The sequence below is a fragment of the Crinia signifera genome, chromosome 8 (assembly GCF_055691185.1).
Source record: "Crinia signifera chromosome 8, ASM5569118v1, whole genome shotgun sequence".
In the NCBI taxonomy this organism is placed as follows: Eukaryota; Metazoa; Chordata; class Amphibia; order Anura; family Myobatrachidae; genus Crinia; species Crinia signifera.
Genome location: NC_139224.1, coordinates 157,918,734 through 157,944,575, shown reverse-complemented (window position 1 = coordinate 157,944,575; position 25,842 = coordinate 157,918,734). Strand labels below are relative to the sequence as shown.

The following is a 25,842-nucleotide window of genomic DNA, read 5'->3' as shown; positions in this document are numbered from 1 at the left end:
AGACAAATGTCTTCAACATTTTTGCGGGCACTACCTATTTACTTCGTTCAATAACTTGAGACATCCTGAAAATATTCCTGCTGGGGGAAGGGTGGGCGGAGGGGGATAGGGGTGGTTACTCATGTAGAATGTTATTGTGTGCTATTTGTACAAGTATCTGCTCTTTTCTTTTTTACTATAAATTTATTTTGGAAATCACAGAGTCCCTGTGATGCCGCCCTGGTGAATATCCTCCCCCCACCCCCTGCCGTCGTATACAACCATGCAAGGGGAAGGGTTAGGAAGACACATCCCCTCGCAGGGTATCCGGCCTTCCCATGGCCCAGCGCTGGCACACCCCCCCCCCCCCGACCCTCTCTCCCTGCTGCGAACGGCCCATAAATGTGTAGTTGGCCGCGGCCGTTAGCAGTCGGGTGGGCCCATGTGCAGAAATGTTTGAGGCTGGCTTTGAAGAAGTAGGTCAGGAGAGCCCGTGTAAAGTTTTGGAGAGGTGAAGAATTCCAGAGAAATGGAGCAGCACGTGCAAAATCTTGGAGGTGATTGTGATAGGAGGTAGGCAGGAGAGGAGGAGTGCACTAGCAGAGGGAACAACATGGCACCCAGAGTGCATTGCAAACGCAATTCTAGATAAATGGGCCCCTATATGTGGTATATGAACATGTACAACCAATAAATCCCAAGCGAAGGTGGAAAATTCCATAAACAGCGACATCTACTGTATTTAAGGAAAGGAGACGCTCTGACGTATTAGCGCAGACAATTAAGTACCCCGGACCGAATGGTTTGTGCCGAGTCACTCGCTGCTGTTGTTGTTTGCTTCCAATTCAGAATTCGACCCTGTGACGTTAGTGACAGTTAGAGATGGAAAATACAGTTATTTTATCACATAACACATCTGAGCCGCCACGTCAGGCTGGATCCGGCTGTCCTTGTGTTTCTATATAAAAAAGTTTCCTAGCGGCCCCCTACCGCTCCTCACGTCAGGCCTGATTCTGAGCGGAGAACAAAGCAGCACTGCACCTGTGCACCAGGACAAACAATGCGGCATTGGGTGTAATCACAGACAATTGTTCGCACGCAGGGTAAATACTGACAAAATGACAAACATTTCATTACTCCACTCAAAACTTGTTGAAAGGAGCAGAATAAGCGAGTGGATGACCCCCTCGGATAGAACGATCGATGGGCTGATATATTTAGATATATAGCACCTGATTTCCTATTTTATGCTCTCAGTAGAGTCTGTCTGCAGAATTAGTGCAGCGACCGCAGGAAGCGGATAATCAGATTACACTTTATAACAATACACAGTGACTGTTACGTGCGTGGCGGAAACTTACCAACTGCAGCACGAGGTGAAATAAGATGCTTTGTGGTCGGTGTTTAATTATTCCTCTTCATAATATAACCAGGCTGATGGCAAAAACGCATTAAGGGCCTGATTCGGACTTGTTCGCTAAGCTGCGTATATTTGTAGCGTAGCGAGCAGGTAAACACTGTATGCCGCCCAGCAAAACATGCCCAATTTACATACAATTGGTCAAGAATGTATCTAAATTGGGTCATTTTGGGCCAAATCATTCTGGTGTGTACCCTACATTAGTTTTCTTTGTTTTTTTTTAACCTATTATAATAAATGTTGTCTCTGGGTTCTATTAATCAATCAGTGGCTTCATATAATGTCATAGAATGCACTTGATAAACGTTTCCTCAATGCCGATTGGTTGCTATGGGTCATTTCTTTACTGGCTCACTTCTCTGCTTTTTTTTTAACTGCTTTATGAATAGATGAAAAAGTTATCCTAGAGATTGACATTTGAGATTGCGTCCATCACTGCAATTCAATTGTTGGTCTGATCGGGCGACCACTGCTTTGTACAGGCCCAAATAAATGGGATTTAGCCACAAACGGTGCTGGTTAAGTTCTGGTTAGGGTTGCCAGAACTCCCATTGGGGTGCCTAAACCAGGGTCCTTGCACACATCTCTTCTCAAAAATCCTGTGGCTAACAGATGTCTAAACAATTGAATTGCTCTGTCCTGCATGCCTAATGATAGCCGCAGGGAAAAAAACACTGAATCACCTATCACACAGTGCTCGGGTCACAGCTTAAATTCTGAACAAGGTACTAGGACCGGCTGACCTAAGATAGACTATTGGGTGATCACAATGTTGGCCAGGAGGCTACTCTTGCTGAATCAACTGGAAATGGTTTATTTCCCCACTCCAAGGGGGTATGGTCATTGGGTTAACCCAATTTAGGTTTACATGCATTGGGTCAACCACTGAAGTAGGATGACCCATTTTTTTTATCCAAATGTCAAAGGGCCATCTTAACATTAGTGAGGGCCGAGGGCAAACTAACTTTTACCCTCCTATGGCACTTGGATTCCCTCTCCCCCTCAGGATCTGCATGTTACTGGCTCCTCACACTGGGGTTATCTGCAGAACAGCTGGAGAACTGATGGCTATTTAGGCGATCACAGGATGAAAGCGCATACCAGTATCTGGAAGCAAGCTGAGGTTTATCAGATCCAGGACTGATTCTCCGACACAGGTACTGAGAGTACATGCAGCATAAGATACTCTTCAGAAGTACACTGATGTTCAGAGGATTTCCACAACATAGGGCTTGGGGGGCTGTTTGTATTTCATTTCAGCTACAAAACCGCCACAAAACAGATGGCCAGCGACATTGATCTACAAAACCTCTGCTGAGTCAATTTACCCATACAGGCCTGCAGCTAGAGGCAGGATAATTACCATAGCAAGATCCACATGTAATAGGGTGTGAGAATCAGAAAGTGAGAGATTTTGGGAGAGTTTTCCCAAGTGGCAATCATTTACCATGGATTTGCCATGTAACACAGTAATTAAGGTTGAAAAAATATGTTAGTCCATCGAGCTCAACCTATGTGACTTGTAACTACTGACTCGTGCAAGTCATATCTGTAGGATTCCCTTAGTGGCCAAAAATGTGTCCAGTTTGATTTAAATTCATTAACAGTAGTTGCTGTAACCACCCCCACCGGTAATGAGTTCCAGAATTTAGCGGCTCTTATGGTGCAGTACATGACCGCGTGTCCTAAGTTTAGACCTGTTAGTTCATACGCGATTATTATCTATGCAGTTGCCGGCGATGTGCGGCAGAGAGAGGCTGCGGATATTAGTGCATCCCACCCTATGTCACTACCTATATCATTAATAAATAAATTAAACAAGGTGAGTACCAATAATGAACCTTGCGGGACTCCACTGTGGACCTTATCCCAGCTGGAATGTATGCATTTAGCACCACTCTCTGTCCCCGATTGTGTAACCATTTTTTATTACAATTACAAATCTTATCTCCTATCCCTAAGTTACCTAGTTTTATTAATAATCTTTTATGAGGCACAGTCTCAAAACCTTTAGCAAAATCAAGACGATCATAGATCAATATGATCTATTTTTGATGAACCCATGCTGAGCCTTACTTTTCACCTTCTTCACCTTTTAATATTTTCCCCACAATGGATGTAAGGCTGACCTGTCTATAACTTTCAGGGTTAGTTTTGCTACCTTTATTCCATATTGGCATCGCGTTACCTATGCGCCAGTCCCTTGGTACCATCCCCAAGGTTATTGATTCACTGAATATCAGATATAACGGTAGTGCTATGTCAGAACTCAAATCTTTTAGTATCCTAGGGTGTATTTCATCCGTTTTGGGAGATTTGTTACTATTTCCTTACAGTTTGGGAGCAACCAAGAGTCAAGCATTTAATCTGTGGGAAAACCTCTGAAGATTCTTCCCTTGTAAATACCGAAGCAAAAAATGAATTGAATATTTCCACTTTCTCTTTTTCTTCTATTACCAGGGTACATTGCTTATTTTTTAATTGTTTGCTGGTTTAAAAAAATTAGAAAACTCTCACTTTCTTATGCTCACACCCTATTAAATTTTGCCCCATATCTTAAACAACTTAATCCCCATACACACTAGATGAGAAAGTAAAAGATATCGCCAACAACAGTCTGTAAACATCCTGGGCGGGATGCACCAAGCATTTGCTGTACATGCCGCCGCAATTCAAATCGGTTCTAATAGCATATGTACTAACATATGAGATTAGTATCGCAAAGGGCAGCTCTTGCGATAAGAGCCGCCCTTTGCTAAGCAGCCGGGGGAGGGCGGGGAGCAGGACCCCACAGTTCTCCCCCTCCTGCTGTGCCCGACAGCCTTCTGCTCAGACAGCTGCAAAGACTCCCAGGCTCCTCCTCCCTGCACCGGAAGGGGTATACTCCGGTTCTAGGGAGGCGGAGGTCACTGGTCCGGGCAGCTCAGCAGGCGGCTGCCCAGACACCAGGTGAGGGGGGCGGCACTGCGGTAGTGCGGGGGCCCGTGCAGGGCAGGATGGGACGTGAAAAGAAGCTCATAGGCTGCTATGGTGAAGTGGGGCTTTAGTGCATCTGAAAATGCAGTAAAAACCCAATAACGGGGGATTTACCGCATTTTCTGTTTAGTACATCCCGCCCCCTGGGAGCAGTGGTCTATCTGTAATGGGTGCAGATGGTGCGGGTCCAGGGAAGCCCACATAGAGACACCCTTCACCCATATAGTATACTCACCTCTCAGGAGTCCTGCATCAGATCACTCGGAAAATGATGCTGCGGCCATTTTCCTGGAGATTTATGCATGCACAGGAGAGAAATCCCTGAGTACACGGTAAAGGCTCCATGTTTCCGAAGACCTGCACAGGTGCACTAGACTTTGCCACAGTACCAGAGTCTACCTTCAAATACGCCGCAATAGAGGAGGGGCTGACCCACAATAGCCCCCCTCCATTTTTAAGTCACCCCTGACTGGGAGGCTAATTGGCTACTGTTAAAGTGTGACTGTCAGCTCCACTGGGAAGGGACTAATGATCCTAAGCTCATCACAGTGAGGATCAATATGCTCAGCGCTGCGTTATATAATTGGTGCTGTATAAACAAACAGATACTGATCAAAACCATTACCAGGGAGCAGTGCACTATAGATATGAAATAATTACACACTTATTACAGTAAAGCTGGCCATAGACACATGAATTTGCCTGATTTTACCCTATTCTGAGGCCCTGATCGGGCTAAGAAATAGGGGGAAATCGTGCAAATCCCGGGCATGGGTCAATAGCTCCTCAGTAAAAAGGTTGACAGTAAAAAGTCTGGTGTGAAAATACACATGTTTACCTTTTGCTTGTGCCAACCTTTCGACTATATCGACCTTTTGTCTGTCGACCAATTGTGGTAGACCTTTTGACTGTTGACTTAATGACTGCATACGGCAAATAGCAAGTGTTCTAGATCCGATCCGATGAGCAGTCCCGTCCATATCAGATAGGAGCCCCTAGATCGCAGGGTGCTGCACGTAGGATCTGTCGGACCGGACAGCCTCTGGCAGCACTTGTAGGAATCGCATGCAATATGTTGCATGAAAAAGGGCTGTGCCACCAGGGAAGCTAACGGCGGTTCAAGAGGATTCGGCTGCGACTTCTCCCTCCGAGAAGTCACATAAGTGTATGACCAGCTTAGGTGTTTCACCCTGCAAGATGCATTGAGAATCTGCTGTTCACTGCAACCCTTCGCAATGGAGACCAGACAATACCAATATAAATCTTATGGAAACAGAAAGTGGAAGAGACCCAACTCTATAGTAGATGTACAAAGATCATCTCGTCTCTAACACTCAGAAATATCACAGATAAATATGAACGTTCATCCAAGATACTGGGGTCACCCCGTTTGTACAACTACAAGTCTCAGCATGTTCCCCCCAGTTTCTGCAGTGAGATAAGTGGACCAACATGAAGAGTTAGGGGATACAAGTGGTTTGGTAAGACACATATGGAGGAAATCTTTATTACTATATACTGTAGGTCACGGGTGTCAAACACAAGGCCCGCGGGCCAAATCCGGCCCGCCAGACCTCGTCATGTGGCCCGCGCAGCCACCACCACCCACCCCCGCCTGGCGCCGATTACATTACTGCGGGAATCACAGTGTGAGTGTCACATCACATTCAGTGACACTTACATGACGACTCGAGACTGAGAGAGATACCTAACAACGTGAGGAAGCCGGGTGACACAGTCACTCCGCCGCGGCGCTCGCTGGGAGGAGGAGGGAGGCAGGACAGTGGACACAGACTTGTTAGTGTCACTGTGTGACATGCCCGACTCCTCCCCGGCTCCTCCTTCGGGCAGCGGCTACGGCACTGCCATGTGTGACACACGCCCGCCTGACAGCAGTGCCAGTGACACCGTGACGTGCATGCTGCTGCGGCTGCCTGTCGGACTTGGACGCCGGCCCGGCGGTGAGCTGCCTCCTGCCTGTGGTGCCGCGCTGCGCAGCAGTGGCATCAGTTGGTTCAGTATATTTACTGTAAGTTCGGCAGTGGGGTGGGCACAGTTGTGTTGTCTCTTGTTGTCCAGACCAGTCTGTCCAGTCCAGAGTCCGTGGCCGGGCAGGCAGAGAGCCAGGCCAGCAGCACACAGCCGCAGCCTGAGCTCACAAATCTGCAGTGCAGCTGCCTGTGTCCAGGGTCATTATCATTATCTGTCCCACTGTCACCACCAGTCCAGAACTCTAGCGAGAGTCCTGCAAACCCAGAGGCCCAGGTCACCTGCTGGGCGATCTGACGTCACGTCACTGTGCCCTGTCCCAGGCCCCCAGCCAATCTCCCTGCTAGTTATTACTTACATTATTACAAAAAAACAGTAATAATTGAATGCAGTGACAATAATTTATGATAATAAAGAGTGGACACATAGTCCTACAGATACAACCGGCTCTTTGAGGGTAACCAAACTGCTGATGCAGCCCCCGATGAATTTGAGTTTGACACCCCTGCTGTAGGTCATCCAAGCGTGGCCCAGCACTAACATGGATTTATATGTATTTATATTAAACATGAGCCAATGGGGGTTATGGCAGGTACTCACTTAGGGCATACACACACACAGATCCTGATTTGGACCCATGGTCGCTATGCCATCTGCCTCTGGAAGTCCATCCTGCACACTGTATTTACCTCCACACCATTGGTATGCAGATTCGCACCAATCCCATGCGGAGGGCAAAAAGATAAAATAGCAGGGGTGGCCAAGCCTGTCCTCGAGATCTACCTACAGTTCAGGTTTTCCAGATTACCTAGCTGGTGCACAGGTGCAGTCATTACTAACTGTCACATTTCCCAGACCCCCTAGCTGGTGCACAGGTGCAATCATTACTAACTGTCACGTATTCCACACCACCTAGCTCGTGCACAGGTGCAGTCATTACTGTCACATTTCCCAGACCCCCTAGCTGGTGCACAGGTGCAGTCATTACTGTCACATTTTCAAACGTGCTGCATTCATTCCTAACCAACACATTCTACAGATCCACAGGTGGCCTGGAAAACATGAACTGTTGGCAGATCCATAGGACTGGTGTGGCCACCCATGATATATAGGAACCAGGCGTCCTACCTGCGTACGCACTCTCCAAATGAGCGTGGAACTTGGCTTATCCTACATTTCCTTTTACAAGATCAATCTGAATTTCCACCCGTGTCCAGCTGAGGATCAGGCCCACAAAGCCTAACTGCAGTGGCAGCTATACGTTAACCCCCGAGCAATCTGAGGTCCGAGACGACATGGAAAAGGGGGGGGGGGGGACACCAGATGACATGGAAATGGGGGGGACACTAACTGGACACTTTGGTCCATGGCTTGTGGCCCCCTCCCTGCTGCCAGATCTTATATATATCCAGCTGGGGTGTCAGAGACAGCACCCAAGTTTCCCAGAGAGGGGGTAACACCAGAGCATTCACAGGGACCAAGTCCTGGGACATCTACGGAGGCTGATATTCTGGAGTGAGAGCTCGGCCACACGGGAGCGTTGGGACAGGACTGGGAAGGAGCAGTGGTGGACCTCAGAGCTCTCGCTGGATCCTAATAACTCACCATTATCCTCAGACGTATACATTCACACATCAATACTATAGATTATATAATGGTGATCACTGGACATCATTCTGTATCCCCATAACACAGAGCCTCACAAGTGACAGGAGTCTGATCATCCACCATCAGCGCCTATGTAATAATATAAAGTAATAATACAGCTGACCCCTCCTGTCCCAGAGGGGTGGAGACATGCCGCTACCATACAGATTTAACCCCTTGTGTACCAGCAAGGCGAAAAAGCTTTACCAGTTATAATGTTAACCCCCTGTGTCACAATGAAGTGGGGAACTGTTGTTGTCTATCCCACTGGCCTAATTCTATTTCCTTATGTGATAGACATTGCTGACATACAGGTTTACCCCTGTGCCCCAGTGGGATAGAGTGAAGCCACTGTCCTACAGCGTTAACTCCTTATGTCCCTGTGGAATGTGTACTGGAGAGCTGTCACTGTTAAACAAAAATAAGCCCCTGTGTCCTATTGGGTCACAGAGCTTTGACTGTCCTGCAATATTAACTCTCTATGGACAGATGTCATTGTCATTCATAATTAACCATTTGTATCCCAAAGTTTTGGACAGCTGTCACTGTCATACAGAGTTAACCCATTGTGTGCCTCAGTGGGTTGGAGAATTGTCTTTGTCGTACAGAATAAACCCTCTATGACCCTCAGTCAGATTGAGAGCTGTCACTGTCAGAGTTAACCCTCTGTGTGCCTCAGTGCGCTGGATGATTGCCACTTTTATACATAATTAACCCTGTATGACCCCCAGTGGGGAGAAGATCAGTCACTGTCCTACAGAATTAACCCTCCATGATCCACAGTTGGGAGGTGAGCTGTCACTGTCATACAGAGTTAACCCTCTGTTTGCCTCAGTGGGGTGGAAAGCAGTCATTGTCTTACATAAAGAAGCCTCTATTCCCCCACTGGGGTGGAGAATTGTCACTACCATACAGAATTAACCCTCTATGACCCCCAGTGGGGAGGTGAGCTGTCACTGTCAGGGTTAACCCTCTGTGTGCCTCGGAGGGGTGGAGAATTTTCACTGTCATACAGAATTAACTATCTGTGACTCCAGCTGGGGTGAATTGACACAGTCTTACAGAATTAACACTCTATGTCCCTCACTGGGGTGGAGAATTGTCACTGCCATACAGAATTAACCCTCTATGACCCCTAGTGGAGAGCTGTCACTGTCAGAGGTAACCCCTGTGTGCCTCAGTGGGGTGGAGTATTGTCACTGCCATACATCTGAGTGTCCCAATAAAGTGCAATGCCCTCTGTGCAGCGCTACCTATCTGTGCCCACCTGAGCAGCCATACCCGCAGCCGTGCCACCCCCTTTGCCCCCGGTACCTGGCAGCAGAGCCCCTGACACCAAGGAGAAGAGTCCCAGCACAGCGATGATCTGTCCCACCATCTCGGCAGCTTCAGGGTCCCCGGGCAGCAGGAACGGAGCTGCCACGTGTGACTGCGGGCGGGGTCTTTTTTTTTCTCTTTTTCTCAGGGTGGGGTGCCCCGCGTGACGTCACGGCAGCTCCTGTACAATGACGTCACGTGTAACCGCACCGTGCATGTCAGGCGCGGAATGAGAGCTCCGCACTAGTAAACCCCCCGGCGCAGTATAGTAGTGTAGCTGCTGTGCCCGACGTCACGCTGAGGCAGAGTTCCCGGTGGTGGTGACGTCGCGCTGCTGAGGCAGATCTCCCGGGGGCGTGACGTCACGGCGGCACTCGCAGCTTCAGTGGTTTGGACTCTTTTGTTGCTGCACTCGTGCGCCTGGCTGAAGACACCGCGGGCTGGCTGCGCCTACATCCGCCCTGATAGGCTGAGCCGCGGATCTGACCCCACCCCTTCCATCATCCCGGCTGATGATTGGTGGCTTTATTCTAGGGAATGAGAGAGGGTGGTTCTGAGGGGGAGAGAACCTGTGGAGGTTCCCCAAGGACTCAGTCAGAGCAGCAGGATCTTCCTGATCCCAGTACTAGTTACTAAGGGGAGATCTATCCAACCATCCAAGACCAGTGTGGAGGTGTTGCCCATAGCAACCAATCAGATTCTAGCTATCGTTTAATAGACTGTCCTAGAATTTGGTTGCTATAGGCAACACTTCCATTTGCTTTCTTTAATAGATTTTAGGAAGGTTCTCCTTAGGTAGTAGTATACTAAACCCCTTAGAAACAGACAGAAAACAGAAAAGTACAAACTCTCACTAAAGTAACCAGCTTAGGAAGGGTGGGATCAGGAGCGTAACTAGAACTTGGCAGGCCCCATAGCAACATTTTGAACGGGGCCCCCCTAGCATTGTCACGAGAAAGAGATGGTGTGAGTGAGAGAGGGTATGAGGGAGAGACAGAGTGAGAAACAATGTCAGGGAGAAACAGGGACTGAAATGTAGTGAGAGTCGGTATCAATGTCAGACAAACTCTGACATTTTATTTTAAAGGGGCAATCAATCACTTGCAAGGCATGGTTTTGCCTTGTAAGAGATTGCCCCTTTAAATAAAAACGTCCGACTTCGTCCGGCACCCCGCACGGCCACCGGAATAGGACTTCATTACATTCTGTTCTGAGACAGGGTGTCAGGGAGAGAAGGGTGAGAGACAGGGAGTCAAAGAGAGAGAAATTGTCAGGTAGAGAGCGAGAGAGTAAGAGAGAGGCTGTGAGGGAGGAGAAAGAGGTGAGACAGAGGGGAAGGGAGAAAGTGTTGAGAGAAGGGTCCAGGAGGTAGAAAGAGTTGGCAGGGGGAGACAAAGAGCAGAGATGGCAGGGGAGAGAGAAGAGGTGTTGAAGAGAGGTCACAGGAGAGGCAGGGGGTGTGGGGTTAGAGGGGGTGTGGGAGAGGGGACATGGGAAAGAGAGAGGGGGTGTGGGAGAGGGGACACGGGAGAGAGAGGGGGTGTGGGAGAGGGGATATGGAAAGCAAGAGGGGGTGTGAGAGAGGGGACACGGGAGAGAGAGGAGGTGTGGGAGAGGGAACACGAAAGAGAGGGGGTGTGAGAGAGGGGACACGGGAGAGAGAGGAGGTGTGGGAGAGGGAACACGAGAGAGAGGGGATGTGAGAGAGGAAAAAAGTTAAGGGGGTGCAGGGGATTGCTTGCAGGGCTGGGGGCCGGGCGCCCCGGGCCCTGTAGCAATTGCATCCCCTGCACCCTCTCTAGTTACGCCACTGGGTGGGATGTACCAAAGCTGATAATGAGGCCAACACTTCAAAACATTCAGTTTTCTGACGTTGGTCGCATTCTCGTATGTATCAAGCTCCATGATGCAATACATTCCTGAGATTGGTTAGGGTTGGGGTGCTGATAGGTTGGCTGGGCCCCGGTAAATAGAGGGGGCGTGACTATGCACTTGTGAAAAAAAATTTAAACTAGAGGGAGAGAGGTGACAGGCTGCCTCTGTAGGTCTCTCTCCCCCCCAGCTCAGCAGAGCACACAGCACTGAGCAGCATGTGCTAGGGATGGCCATCTGTGCAGACGTCATCAATGGTGATTCTGCACCCAGCCATCGATAGTGGTAAACTATTTGATGGATAACCATCGATAGTTTTAGCTATCGATGGTCATCCATTATATCTGACTGAATGGTCGTGGGCCAATCAGAACTCAGGGGCGGGACTTCTGGGTGTCGGGTGCCGGAGCTATGCTCTGTGTCCCGGCACCTTGAGAGTAAAAAATAAAACATTGGTTCTCCTTTGCCATCCATGTAGGGCAGGGGTGGGGAACCTTTTTTGTGCCAAGGGCCATTTGTATGGGGAAAAAATCCTTCGGGGGCCATATGTAAAAATTTCTCTTACAAATTGTCCTGCACGCTCCGGCGGCTGCCGCTGAATAGGACTGACAGTCTCTGGCTTCTATTGATTAAGAGGAATCTCGCGAGAACTAACAACCTCTTGCGAGAATTCCCCTGTACTTTACTCCCGGCAAAGCTGCTGGGTGGGTAGGAGGGCCACTCAGACCGGCTACGAGGGCCACATATGGCCCCCGGGCCTGAGGTTCCCCACCACTGATGTAGGGAAACCATCTGGTTCTCCCCACTGATGGCAAAAGTATTTGACATCGGCCATAAACCATTGATGAATTCAAATCATAAATGGTCGATGGCCATCCCTAGCGTGTGCTGAGATGGAGAGAGAGGCTTTGCTATCCTCTCTCTCCCCACTTCCCGACATCCTGCAACAGGGGAGATTGGAGCTGAACCCAGGCCCCTCCAGCAGACTCCAGGCCCCGGTAGGGACACAAAGGTTCCACACGAGCGCTGGTCTAAAATGGTGGCAGGTTTTCTATTAGTCTGAGCACTGTTGCTGCCCCTTGGCACCCCCATTGCAATCCTTGGAAAGACCCACCAAATCCCTAAGACAAATACTTCCCCCTGACAAAGCACTCAGCGGTACTTGTGTATTTTGGCGGCGCCTGATTTGTGCATCGTACGATGATCGTATAGCATCGTATCTCATGCCATGTACCCGATGGCATGCGATGCGACGCGATTTGGACCCCCTATACGATGAAAAATCGTATAAGCACCCTAAAGGGTGCTTTTGAGCACCCTAATGGGTGCTTACAATGTTAAATGCACCCCCACGCCACCCCCCCACTATAAACGTGAACCCGAAGTGTGGCGATCGCAGCGAGCCCGCGAGGGGCGGCGGTGCGCGTCCTACGACCTTTTCATACCCTCACTATCCACGTCGGCGTGGAGTTGAGAATAGATTAGTTTGGCGAGCGCAGCGAGCCACCAAGCCTGAAGCGTGGCGAGCGCAGCGAGCCCCGCGAGGGGACCCGGATACCTTCACAGGTAAACGCGTCCCTTTGCGGGCTTCACAGGTATCCGCTGCGCTCGCCACACTTCGGGCTCGGTGGCTCCCTGCGCTCGCCACACTAATCTATTCTCAACTCCACGCCGACGTGGATAGTGGGGGTATGAAAAGGTCGTAGGACGCGTACCGCTGCCCCTCGCGGGCTCGCTGCGCTCGCCACGCTTCGGGTTCACGTTTATAGTGGGGGGGTTGCGTGGGGGTGCATTTAACATTGTAAGCACCCATTAGGGTGCTTAACATTGTATAAGCACCCATTAGGGTGCTTATACAATGTTTAACCGCATCGCATCGTATGGCATTGTATGCCATGTACAATGGCATACAATTTGAAAATTGTATGCCATCGTACACTAACCACCGAAATCGCGTTGCATCGCATACCATCGCATGCGTTATGGTATGCGATGCGATGGGCGCCGCCAAAATACACAAGTACCCACTCAGCATCCCAGGTGCATGTGATGTCATGATGATGTCACAGAATAAGCATTGGGAATAGGAAAATTGGTACCAAACGCATACCTCCCAACTGTCACGCTTTCCGCGGGAACGTCCCGATATTCGGGGACGTTCCCGCGTCCCGCCCGGGGCCGCCATTGTCCCGCGGTGGGGGGGACAGTTGGGAGCCCCCCCAGCTTGCCGAGAATAGATGCTGTGCGCATGTGCACAGCGTCTATTCAGCGCCGACGAGCGGCGAAAACGGGGCGTGGCCAGAGTTTGCGTCACCCCGTGAGGCCACGCCCCCTTTTCTTGAGGTCACGCCCCCTTTTCGGGAGCGCGCGCTGCTTCGCCGCGCGAACGTCCCGACCTCCCAACTTCAAAAGTTGGGAGGTATGCAAACGCATCCAAACGATGTGCCTAGTTCCTCTCCAGATACCCGGCAATATGGAGGATTGGGGAAGCAACTGAGTTGCCCCCTTTACCCCAAACCCTGGATTGTGGCATCCAAGGCAGTTGTGATTGACGTGAATGTGATCAACAGTCGATACAGTATGACACTCTCATTGAAAACTTTACATGCAATAAGCATTTGCTAACTGGATCTTCTTTTTTGCCAGGAGTCATTGTATCATAGAGCTGCCGCCGCCTGCTGTCTGGAAACTGGTACTGCATTAGGGAACAATTTCCGCAGCAGGAGTCAGCAACATAATTAATATCTGGTCTTAATTGGGCGACTTTGAGCTGAAAGCAGCTCAGTTTTGTCATTTGAGCTTCTTTCAGCTCGAAATCTGGCCACTGTGTACGGAGCAGCGCTGATGTGCGCTCCCACATCATCTCCGGATGCCACCGCTCATCTGCTGGTATTATCAGCAGATAAGCAACTGGGTGCACAGCTTTACATAGTGTCCTGCTATGGAACATTGTCCACCCCGGGGAAAATCATTAAAATGGGGGGAAATCACTCAGTGTGTATGCACTGAGAGATTTTCAGCCCAGCGATTTCCCCCATCATCACTGTCCATACACGCTGGGCAAAATCGCTCAGTGTGTATGGACCTGAAGACCCACTAATTATCATTTATCACCAGGTCAGCTCAACATGGAGCCTGGCTCAGGAAAAGAGGGTGGTCCGGGGCGGGGGGATGTGATTGTATTATTGTTACCCCCTCCCCACCACTATACAATACCCATATTACCAGAATTGTAATGTGGGGGCCAGGGCTACGATAACACGATAAAGTGGCTTATATAACAATATTTAAACCAGGGTTGCCTACCCTCCCAGGATGGCCGGGAGGGTCCTCGAAAACGGGTCCCCCTCCCGGCCCCCCAGAAAGGGGGGCAACCCTCCCAAATTGCCCTCCGTCTCCAGCGAACCACCCCTTGGCGATCGCGTCATTTAAGCCCCGCCTTCCACAGTGCAATGCATAAATTACCGGCATTGCATGGTTGGGGGGGGGGGGGCTAAATTACGTGATAACTCTAGCCGGGCCTGCAAACAGATCAGCCCGTCCGTGGCTCCGCACCACCCCTTTTTGCCCCCGGCAATGGCCCCGCCACCCTGTCTTACTGAGCTGGCTGCCCTCTCCCGGAGGAAGGGAGGAAATTCATCAACCTTGATTTAAACTCTGTGAAATATTCTAGTTTGTAACTTTATTTCATCTCATGATCTGATTAATGCAGGCATGTCCACACTATGGCCCTCCAGCTGAAACTACAAGTCCCATCATGGCAAGTCATGCTGGCATGTGTATTTTCACAACAGCTAGAGGGCCACAGTTTGGACATGCCTGGATTAATGTCTTCAACCTGTTTCTCTGGTCATTTCACATTAAGGGCATAAGCCTTGGAGAGAGATAAACTGCCAACCAATCAGTTCCAAACTTTCATTATTCAAACTCAGCCGGTAACATGACAGTTAGGAGCTGATTGGTTGGTATTTTATCTCTCTCTCTATCCACTTTATCCCTCTCCAAGGCTTAGTACATTGCCCTTTAAATATTAGATTAAGCCAGTGGTTCCTAAACTGTGTTCCGTGGCACCCTGGGGTGCCTCGGTACACCTGCAGGGGTGCCCTGGCTTGGTGTTCCAGGACCAATTCAAAATTATTTATGGTCAATATAATAGGCAAAACCAGTGCTGGTGGCTTCCAAACATAAAATATATGGACAAACAGAAGCAAATTCTGTCACTCACCACACAACTGACCCTAAGGATGACATATAAACACAATTTACTTAATTTAATATATTTTTCTAAATTACTCCAAAACCCTTTTTTTGGCCTAGGGGTGCCATGACAAAATTCATCCCCGTCCCTGATGGTGGGGGACTGCACATTCATCCCCCACAGCGAGCACCTACAAAAACAGTGGTCACTCCTATAGAAACTCTGGGTGGACCTCAGTGAATGCAGGCGGGTGATGTCACGTGATGTCAGTGCCCGCCCCCAATTCGCAGAAGACCATTCAGCTGAAAAGTAAAGTCCTGGCTTACTATTGGCTGCAAACAAAAAAAAAATCATTAGATGATGAGTAACCATTATCCTCTGTGCGGGCGCATGCGTGCGGATGTGTAAGCATACGCATACACTCGCAGAATAGCAAGGGGATTCTGGTGGCCGGGGGTAGGCGTGCCTTCGCCAAGGGGGGGAGGTGCATTCGCCAGGGGGCGGTAACCTGCTCCCTAGGCTCCAAATATAAGCAGCGAGCAGGACTGAATCAGACCCTTCTTGTGTTTCTACAGTTTTGTTGCGAGATGTTCCAACCATCCTAGCCCAGTTTCTGGCTGCTTCCGTCACTCCGTAGCTTGGCATACTGTTTTGCCTCATTGTGTTTGGTGCCAATCAGGAAATGCATCAAACTCTGGATTTTCAGGCTTAACTGTAAACCTCCAACTACTGCTGATACATTTGCAGCTATTCCAAGAATGCTGATGCCATGGGTGTACAGTGAGGGGAGAGAAGAATTTACATCTCACAAAATATATATTGGGCATAAACATGCTCAGAAGAGAAGATGTTTAACAGCTTGATGCTTAGGAAATAAACCTCTCGAGTCCGGTAAGACAGCAAGGTCATGGCAGAAAAGAATTAGATGTAAATGTACGAAATTGTCTAAAAGTGCAAAGTGGGGAAGTTGCCAATAGCAACCAATCAGATTCTAGCTAAAATTTCTGTGCCACATCCTAGAAAATGATAGCAACTGATTAATTACATCCCATCTTCAATAGAACTCCCATCATAGTAAATGTACCCCTCAGAGTCCACTAACATAGCAGGGTCAGGGCAGGCAGCAGCGATATGGAGTCTAGTGGTGATAAGAGACCAGTATCATAGCAGGGTCAGGGCAGGCAGCAGCGATATGGAGTCTAGTGGTGATAAGAGACCACTAACATAGCAGGGTCAGGGCAGGCAGCAGCGATATGGAGTCTAGTGGTGATAAGAGACCAGTAACATAGCAGGGTCAGGGCAGGCAGCAGCGATATGGAGTCTAGTGGTGATAAGAGACCACTAACATAGCAGGGTCAGGACAGGCAGCATCGATATGGAGTCTAGTGGTGATGAGTCCAGTAACATAGCAGGGTCAGGACAGGCAGCATTGATATGGAGTCTAGTGGTGATTAGAGACCAGTAACATAGCAGGGTCAGGGCAGGCAGCAGCGATATGGAGTCTAGTGGTGATGAGTCCAGTAACATAGCAGGGTCAGGGCAGGCAGCAGCGATATGGAGTCTAGTGGTGATGAGTCCAGTAACATAGCAGGGTCAGGGCAGGCAGCAGCGATATGGAGTCTAGTGGTGATAAGAGTCAAGTAACATAGCAGGGTCAGGGCAGGCAGCAGCGATATGGAGTCTAGTGGTGAAAAGAGACCAGTAACATAGCAGGGTCGGGACAGGCAGCAGCGATATGGAGTCTAGTGGTGATTAGAGACCAGTAACATAGCAGCGTCAGGGCAGGCAGCAGCGATATGGAGTCTAGTGGTGATGAGTCCAGTAACATAGCAGGGTCAGGACAGGCAGCAGCGATATGGAGTCTAGAGGTGATTAGAGACCAGTAACATAGCAGGGTCAGGACAGGCAGCAGCGATATGGAGTCTAGTGGTGATTAGAGACCAGTAACATAGCAGGGTCAGGACAGGCAGCATCGATATGGAGTCTAGTGGTGATTAGAGACCAGTAACATAGCAGGGTCAGGGCAGGCAGCAGCGATATGGAGTCTAGTGGTGATGAGTCCCCTAACATAGCAGGGTCAGGACAGGCAGCAGCGATATGGAGTCTAGTGGTGATGAGTCCAGTAACATAGCATGGTCAGGGCAGGCAGCAGCGATATGGAGTCTAGTAGTGATAAGAGACCAGTAACATAGCAGGGTCAGGGCAGGCAGCAGCGATATGGAGTCTAGTGGTGATTAGAGACCAGTAACATAGCAGGGTCAGGGCAGGCAGCAGCGATATGGAGTCTAGTGGTGATTAGAGACCAGTAACATAGCAGGGTCAGGACAGGCAGCAGCGATATGGAGTCTAGTGGTGATTAGAGACCAGTAACATAGCAGGGTCAGGGCAGGCAGCAGCGATATGGTGTCTAGTGGTGATGAGTCCACTAACATAGCAGGGTCAGGACAGGCAGCAGCGATATGGAGTCTAGTGGTGATGAGTCCAGTAACATAGCATGGTCAGGGCAGGCAGCAGCGATATGGAGTCTAGTGGTGATTAGAGACCAGAATCATAGCAGGGTCAGGACAGGCAGCATCGATATGGAGTCTAGTGGTGATTAGAGACCAGTAACATAGCCGGGTCAGGGCAGGCAGCAGCGATATGGAGTCTAGTGGTGATGAGTCCACTAGCATAGCAGGGTCAGGACAGGCAGCAGCGATATGGAGTCTAGTGGTGATTAGAGACCAGTAACATAGCAGGGTCAGGGCAGGCAGCAGTGATATGGCGTCTAGTGGTGATTAGAGACCAGTAACATAGCAGGGTCAGGGCAGGCAGCAGCGATATGGAGTCTAGTGGTGATTAGAGACCAGTAACATAGCAGGGTCAGGACAGGCAGCAGCGATATGGAGTCTAGTGGTGATGAGTCCAGTAGCATGGTCAGGGCAGGCAGCATCGATATGGAGTCTAGTGGTGATAAGAGACCAGTAACATAGCAGGGTCAGGACAGGCAGCAGCGATATGGAGTCTAGTGGTGATTAGAGACCAGTAACATAGCAGGGTCAGGGCAGGCAGCAGCGATATGGAGTCTAGTGGTGATAAGAGACCAGTAACATAGCAGGGTCAGGACAGGCAGCATCGATATGGAGTCTAGTGGTGATGAGTCCAGTAACATAGCAGGGTCAGGACAGGCAGCAGCGATATGGAGTCTAGTGGTGATTAGAGACCAGTAACATAGCAGGGTCAGGACAGGCAGCATCGATATGGAGTCTAGTGGTGATTAGAGACCAGTAACATAGCAGGGTCAGGGCAGGCAGCAGCGATATGGAGTCTAGTGGTGATGAGTCCCCTAACATAGCAGGGTCAGGACAGGCAGCATCGATATGGAGTCTAGTGGTGATGAGTCCAGTAACATAGCAGGGTCAGGACAGGCAGCATCGATATGGAGTCTAGTGGTGATGAGTCCAGTAACACAGCAGGGTCAGGGCAGGCAGCAGCGATATGGAGTCTAGTGGTGATTAGAGACCAGTAACATAGCAGGGTCAGGGCAGGCAGCAGTGATATGGCGTCTAGTGGTGATTAGAGACCAGTAACATAGCAGGGTCAGGGCAGGCAGCAGCGATATGGAGTCTAGTGGTGATTAGAGACCAGTAACATAGCAGGGTCAGGACAGGCAGCATCGATATGATGGAGTCTAGTGGTGATTAGAGACCAGTAACATAGCAGGGTCAGGGCAGGCAGCATCGATATGGAGTCTAGTGGTGATTAGAGACCAGTAACATAGCATGGTCAGGGCAGGAAGCATCGATATGGAGTCTAGTGGTGATTAGAGACCAGTAACATAGCAGGGTCAGGACAGGCAGCAGCGATATGGAGTCTAGTGGGGATGAGTCCAGTAACATAGCATGGTCAGGGCAGGCAGCATTGATATGGAGTCTAGTGGTGATAAGAGACCAGTAACATAGCAGGGTCAGGACAGGCAGCAGCGATATGGAGTCTAGTGGTGATTAGAGACCAGTAACATAGCAGGGTCAGGGCAGGCAGCAGCGATATGGAGTCTAGTGGTGATGAGTCCAGTAACATAGCATGGTCAGGGCAGGCAGCATCGATATGGAGTCTAGTGGTGATAAGAGACCAGTAACATAGCAGGGTCAGGACAGGCAGCAGCGATATGGAGTCTAGTGGTGATGAGTCCAGTAGCATGGTCAGGGCAGGCAGCATCGATATGGAGTCTAGTGGTGATAAGAGACCAGTAACATAGCAGGGTCAGGACAGGCAGCAGCGATATGGAGTCTAGTGGTGATTAGAGACCAGTAACATAGCAGGGTCAGGGCAGGCAGCAGCGATATGGAGTCTAGTGGTGATTAGAGACAGTAACATAGCAGGGTCAGGGCAGGCAGCAGCGATATGGAGTCTAGTGGTGATAAGAGACCAGTAACAGAGCAGGGTCAGGACAGGCAGCAGCGATATGGAGTCTAGTGGTGATATGAGTCAAATAACATAGCAGGGTCAGGGCAGGCAGCAGCGATATGGAGTCTAGTGGTGATGAGTCCGGTAACATAACAGGGTTCGGGCAGGCAGCAGCGATATGGAGTCTAGTAGTGATAAGAGACCAGTAACATAGCAGGGTCAGGGCAGGCAGCAGCGATATGGAGTCTAGTGGTGATTAGAGACCAGTAACATAGCAGGGTCAGGACAGGCAGCATCGATATGATGGAGTCTAGTGGTGATTAGAGACCAGTAACATAGCAGGGTCAGGGCAGGCAGCAGCGATATGGAGTCTAGTGGTGATTAGAGATCAGTAACATAGCATGGTCAGGGCAGGCAGCATCGATATGGAGTCTAGTGGTGATTAGAGACCAGTAACATAGCAGGGTCAGGACAGGCAGCAGCGATATGGAGTCTAGTGGGTATGAGTCCAGTAACATAGCATGGTCAGGGCAGGCAGCATCGATATGGAGTCTAGTGGTGATAAGAGACCAGTAACATAGCAGGGTCAGGACAGGCAGCAGCGATATGGAGTCTAGTGGTGATTAGAGACCAGTAACATAGCAGGGTCAGGGCAGGCAGCAGCGATATGGAGTCTAGTGGTGATTAGAGACCAGTAACATAGCAGGGTCAGGGCAGGCAGCAGCGATATGGTCTAGTGGTGATTCGAGACCAGTAACATAGCAGGGTCAGGGCAGGCAGCAGCGATATGGAGTCTAGTGGTGATAAGAGACCAGTAACATAGCAGGGTCAGGACAGGCAGCAGCGATATGGAGTCTAGTGGTGATATGAGTCAAGTAACATAGCAGAGTCAGGGCAGGCAGCAGCGATATGGAGTCTAGTGGTGATTAGTCCAGTAACATAACAGGGTTCGGGCAGGCAGCAGCGATATGGAGTCTAGTAGTGATAAGAGACCAGTAACATAGCAGGGTCAGGGCAGGCAGCAGCGATATGGAGTCTAGTGGTGATTAGAGACCAGTAACATAGCAGGGTCAGGACAGGCAGCATCGATATGATGGAGATTAGTGGTGATTAGAGACCAGTAACATAGCAGTGTCAGGGCAGGCAGCAGCGATATGGAGTCTAGTGGTGATTAGAGACCAGTAACATAGCAGGGTCATGGCAGGCAGCATCGATATGGAGTCTAGTGGTGATAAGAGACCAGTAACATAGCAGGGTCAGGACAGGCAGCAGCGATATGGAGTCTAGTGGTGATTAGAGACCAGTAACATAGCAGGGTCAGGGCAGGCAGCAGCGATATGGAGTCTAGAGGTGATATGAGTCAAGTAACATAGCAGGGTCAGGGCAGGCAGCAGCGATATGGAGTCTAGTGGTGATTAGAGACCAGTAACATAACAGGGTTTGGGCAGGCAGCAGCGATATGGGGGGAAATTTACCAATATGAAAAACCTAGTTTTTCGTATTGGTATTTTCCCTACGACTGCATACGACTGTTTAAGTCGTATGCAAAGTCGTGTTCCGGAGGAGCAGTTACAAAGCAGTCATATACGACTGCTTTGTAACCCTCCGATGGTGTAATGATTCGTATTAGCGGCCGTATATACGGCCGCTAATACGAATTATTTCTAGCAGTCTGCACGGATCAGTCAGATCCGTGCAGGCTGCAAGGTGTAAAAAAAAATAGAAAAAATAAATAAATAAAAAAAAAAACCGGCGTGGGGTCCCCCCCACAGCCGAAACCAGCACCAGGCTGAAGGAGCCGGGGCCGGTAATTAAAAATCAGGGAACCCGACAAATAGGGGTTCCCCGATTTTTAACAACCAGCCCCAGGCTCCAGGTCCGGGGCTGGTTCCCAAAATACGGGGGACAAAATGAGTAGGGGTCCCCCGTATTTTAAGAACCAGCCCCAGGCACAACCAGCCGGCAGGGTAATGTCACAGCCGGGGGACACTTATAATATAAGGTCCCGCGGCCAAAACATTCTCCCTACCGACCAGTCAGCCTGGCCAGGGGCCCTGGGGGAGTGGGGACCCCCCCAATGAAGGGGTCCCCCCCCTCCAGGACTTACCTGACCAGGCTGAAGCCTGGTGCTGTCCTCGATGCCCCTGGGCGGTGGGCATCGAGCTGATAAATGGTGTAAAAAAAGATGAACCTATTGTTTTTTACTGTGGCACTACAAGTGCCAGCAAGCCTCCCCAGCAAGCTGGGACTTGGAGAACCACAAGTCCCAGCCTGCTGGGCATTAAAGGGCCCGCTGGCACTTGTAGTTCTACAGTTAAAAAAATAGTGCACAAAACACACTGACACACTTTTAAAATAAAACTTTATTACACACAAAGCCCACACATACTAATACTTACCTATCTTCTTCCCATAGGTCGCCCTGGTCCTGTGTCGGCGTCTTCTGGTCCTGTGTCGTCTTCTTCCTCCATGTCGACCGTCGCTGTCGCCGTCCGGATCCGACGAAATCCATTTGGGAAGCTGTGGAAGGAAACCATACTCACCTGTCCCAGCGCGACGTAGTCCAGGTAAGGGTCTTTGCAAAAAAACAAACCGACACCCGAAACCAGACCGGACTGACGGAGACGCACGGTGTTTACATCGTGCGGCTCCGCCTCCCGAATGCCGCTATTGGCCGCCTTGCGGCCTAGCGGCCAATCAGGAGCCGCTAGGCCGCAAGGCGGCCAATAGCGGCATTCGGGAGGCGGAGCCGCACGATGTAAACAAACACACGTGCGTCTCCGTCAGTCCGGTCTGGTTTCGGGGTGTCGGTTTGTTTTTTTGCAAAGACCCTTACCTGGACTACGTCGCGCTGGGACAGGTGAGTATGGTTTCCTTCCACAGCTTCCCAAATGGATTTCGTCGGATCCGGACGGCGACAGCGACGGTCGACATGGAGGAAGAAGACGACACAGGACCAGAAGACGCCGACACAGGACCAGGGCGACCTATGGGAAGAAGATAGGTAAGTATTAGTATGTGTGGGCTTTGTGTGTAATAAAGTTTTATTTTAAAAGTGTGTCAGTGTGTTTTGTGCACTATTTTTTTAACTGTAGAACTACAAGTGCCAGCGGGCCCTTTAATGCCCAGCAGGCTGGGACTTGTGGTTCTCCAAGTCCCAGCTTGCTGGGGAGGCTTGCTGGCACTTGTAGTGCCACAGTAAAAAACAATAGTTTATCTATTTTTTTTACACCATTTATCAGCTCGATGCCCACCGCCCAGGGGCATCGAGGACAGCACCAGGCTTCAGCCTGGTCAGGTAAGTCCTGGAGGGGGGGGACCCCTTTATTGGGGGGGTCCCCACTCCCCCAGGGCCCCTGGCCAGGCTGACTGGTCGGTAGGGTTAATGCTTTGGCCGGGGGGACTTGCATAAAAAGTCTCCCCCCGGCTGTGGCATTACCCGCTGGCTGGTTTTGCCTGGGGCTGGTTCTTAAAATACGGGGGACCCCTAGTCATTTTGTCCCCCGTATTTTGGGAACCAGCCCCAGAGCAGGAGCCTGGGGCTGGTTGTTAAAAATCGGGGAACCCCTATTTGTCGGGTTCCCTGATTTTTAATTACCGGCCCCGGCTCCTTCAGCCTGGTGCTGGTTTCGGCTGTGGGGGGGACCCCACGCCGTTTTTTTTTTTAATTTATTTATTTTTCTATTTTTTTACACTGAAGCCTGCACGGATCTGACTGATCCGTGCAGGCTTAAAGCAAATAGAACAGGAAAATGGTGTTCTATTTTCCTGTCGTATTTGCGTGGGTGTTTCACACCACTAAGCAGCCGTATTGTCAGTACGGCTGCTTAGTAAATCAGAAACCACCATTCTTTGAATGGTGATTTCTGTCGTATTCTATCGATGGTGTAGACATTCGTATTTGTAAATACAAATACGAATGTTCCATCTTTAGGACTACGATTTGTTGTATTTTTGGGATTGTAAATCCCGAAAATACAAATTCGTAAAAAAAAGGTGTATTTCTCCCTACGAATACACCTATTTTCTACGAATCCATTTTGGTAAATGTCCCCCATGGAGTCTAGTAGTGATAAGAGACCAGTAACATAGCAGGGTCAGGGCAGGCAGCAGCGATATGGAGTCTAGTGGTGATGAGTCAAGTAACATAACAGGGTCTGGGCAGGCAGCATATAATTAAGAGTCCAGAAACAGCATTGTCAGGGAAGGCAGCATACTATTAGAGTCCAGTAACATAGTAGGGTCAGGGCAGGAATCAGAGTATTAGAGACCAGTAACAGTGGTGTAGGGAAGGCAGCATACTATAAGAGTCCAGTAACATAGCAGGGTCAGGGCAGGAAGAGTATTAGAGTCCACTAACAGTGGTGTTGTTAGGAGCAGAGTTGCCTACCCTCCCGCATTTAGCGGGAGGCTCACGATTTTTACCAGAGCCTCCCGGTCCCCCGCAAACCTTGATCAAGCTCCCGGTTTTTGCAGGTCCCAGCGCGAAAACTACACTGCGCATGCGCGAGGAGGTAACAAAACAGATGTTTAAAGTTGGGACGCGCAACGCCGCAACCTCACTTTAATTAGAAGCCGGCACTACTGTATTTATGGGTAGCGGCTTCTCTGACAGGCAGTGAGAGGCTTATCTGCCGCCGCCGTCGCCTCCTGCTGCCGCTACTGCTGCAGCTGTCCGGCCCGGCTGACAGTGCAGGGTGACAGCTGCCCCTTCAGCCTAGAGCGGGCAGCCACAATCAGCTGGGGACTTCCACCCTGCACACGCCGGGCAGGCTGCGCTGCGGCTCCGTGACTGCGCGTCCCAGGGAAGAGGAGGAGATCCCTGTCTTCCGCATCAGCCTGGCTGGCTCTACTCCCACATGGCGGCCAATGACAGAGCTCATCATCCTCCCAGCCCCTGAGACCGGATCCTCTGTTCCTCCCAGCCTCAGGCAGCACCACAATGTATGTTACAATATACAGTATAACATGTGGGGGGGCGATAGGTGTAAAAAGAGTTTATATGGGGGGTTAGTGATAGGAAGGCATACATATTAGATGTGGGGGGATGATAGTCATATATGTGTATATAATGGAAGTGGGAGGGGGTAATAGTAATATATGTATGTATAATGGATGTGTGGGGGCTTCTAGTAATATATGTATAATGTATATAATGGATGTTTGTGGGGGATGTGTGTGTGTGTGTGTGTGTGTGTGTGTGTGTATAATGGATTGTGTGTGGGGGTTTATATACATATATGTATGTATGATGGATGTGGGGGGTTAGGTTTTGGCGCTAGCGGGAGTGTTAGGGTCGGCTGCAGGTGGGGGGTAGGGTTAGGCTGCAGGTAAGGAGGGAACAACATCAAATGTTTACCATTTGATGGCGACAAACATCGTAATGCCACCATCGAATGGTAAAAATACTACCATCGGGAAAAAAATCGATGGTAGTGAAACATCGCGATGAGATGGCTAAAATCTCCCTGAAACTAGTTTTCAAAAGTAGGCAAGTATGTGTTAGGAGTCATCAGTTATGACTCCTATCTGCCTTGCCTGTCATGGGATTATTTCAGCTTGTGTTTGTATCTACTCTCTGGTGGCCTCCAGTGGTAAGTCTGTGCCATAGCAGCTCAGTCCTCTGTGGTTAATTATGCACAAGTCTGACCTAATCACTCATGTTGGGCTGGATGCTGCACAGCTGCCCTAATCACCTGAGGCCTTCATTATGCTGGGTACACACCAGGACGACTAGGGCCCGATCCCCACAATCTAGATCCAATTCCGATCAATTGGATGTAGATTGTGTGCTGATTGGGCCCTTTTCTGACCTGGTGTGGACCGATACCGATCCGATGCGCGGTCCCGCGGGTCGGTCGGTCGTTATTGAGATCCTACCTGCTGCAGGTAGGATCTCAATGACGACCATACAGCCGGGTGCGGGTCGCCATCGGATCGGACCCGCTCACGGTGCACATCGTGAGCGGGTCGTGCCCCCCCGCGTCACCGTGAGCGGGTCGGACGAGACACTGACGACCCGCTCACGATGTGCATCGTGAGCGGGTCGTCCTGGTGT

The 25,842-nt window shown here is 50.0% G+C and overlaps 1 protein-coding gene across 1 annotated transcript in view; it reads right to left on the bottom strand.

The window, feature by feature from the left end:
• The window catches only part of LOC146026670 (uncharacterized), a 60,061-nt gene extending 50,308 nt beyond the window's left edge, over positions 1-9,753 (bottom strand). Inside the window, exon 1 of the mRNA XM_083157510.1 lies at positions 9,326-9,753. Coding sequence (XP_083013636.1) covers positions 9,326-9,389 — 64 coding nt within the window. The 5' untranslated portion in view covers positions 9,390-9,753. The remainder of the gene's footprint in view (positions 1-9,325) is intronic.
• Positions 9,754-25,842: the final 16,089 nt, after the last annotated feature.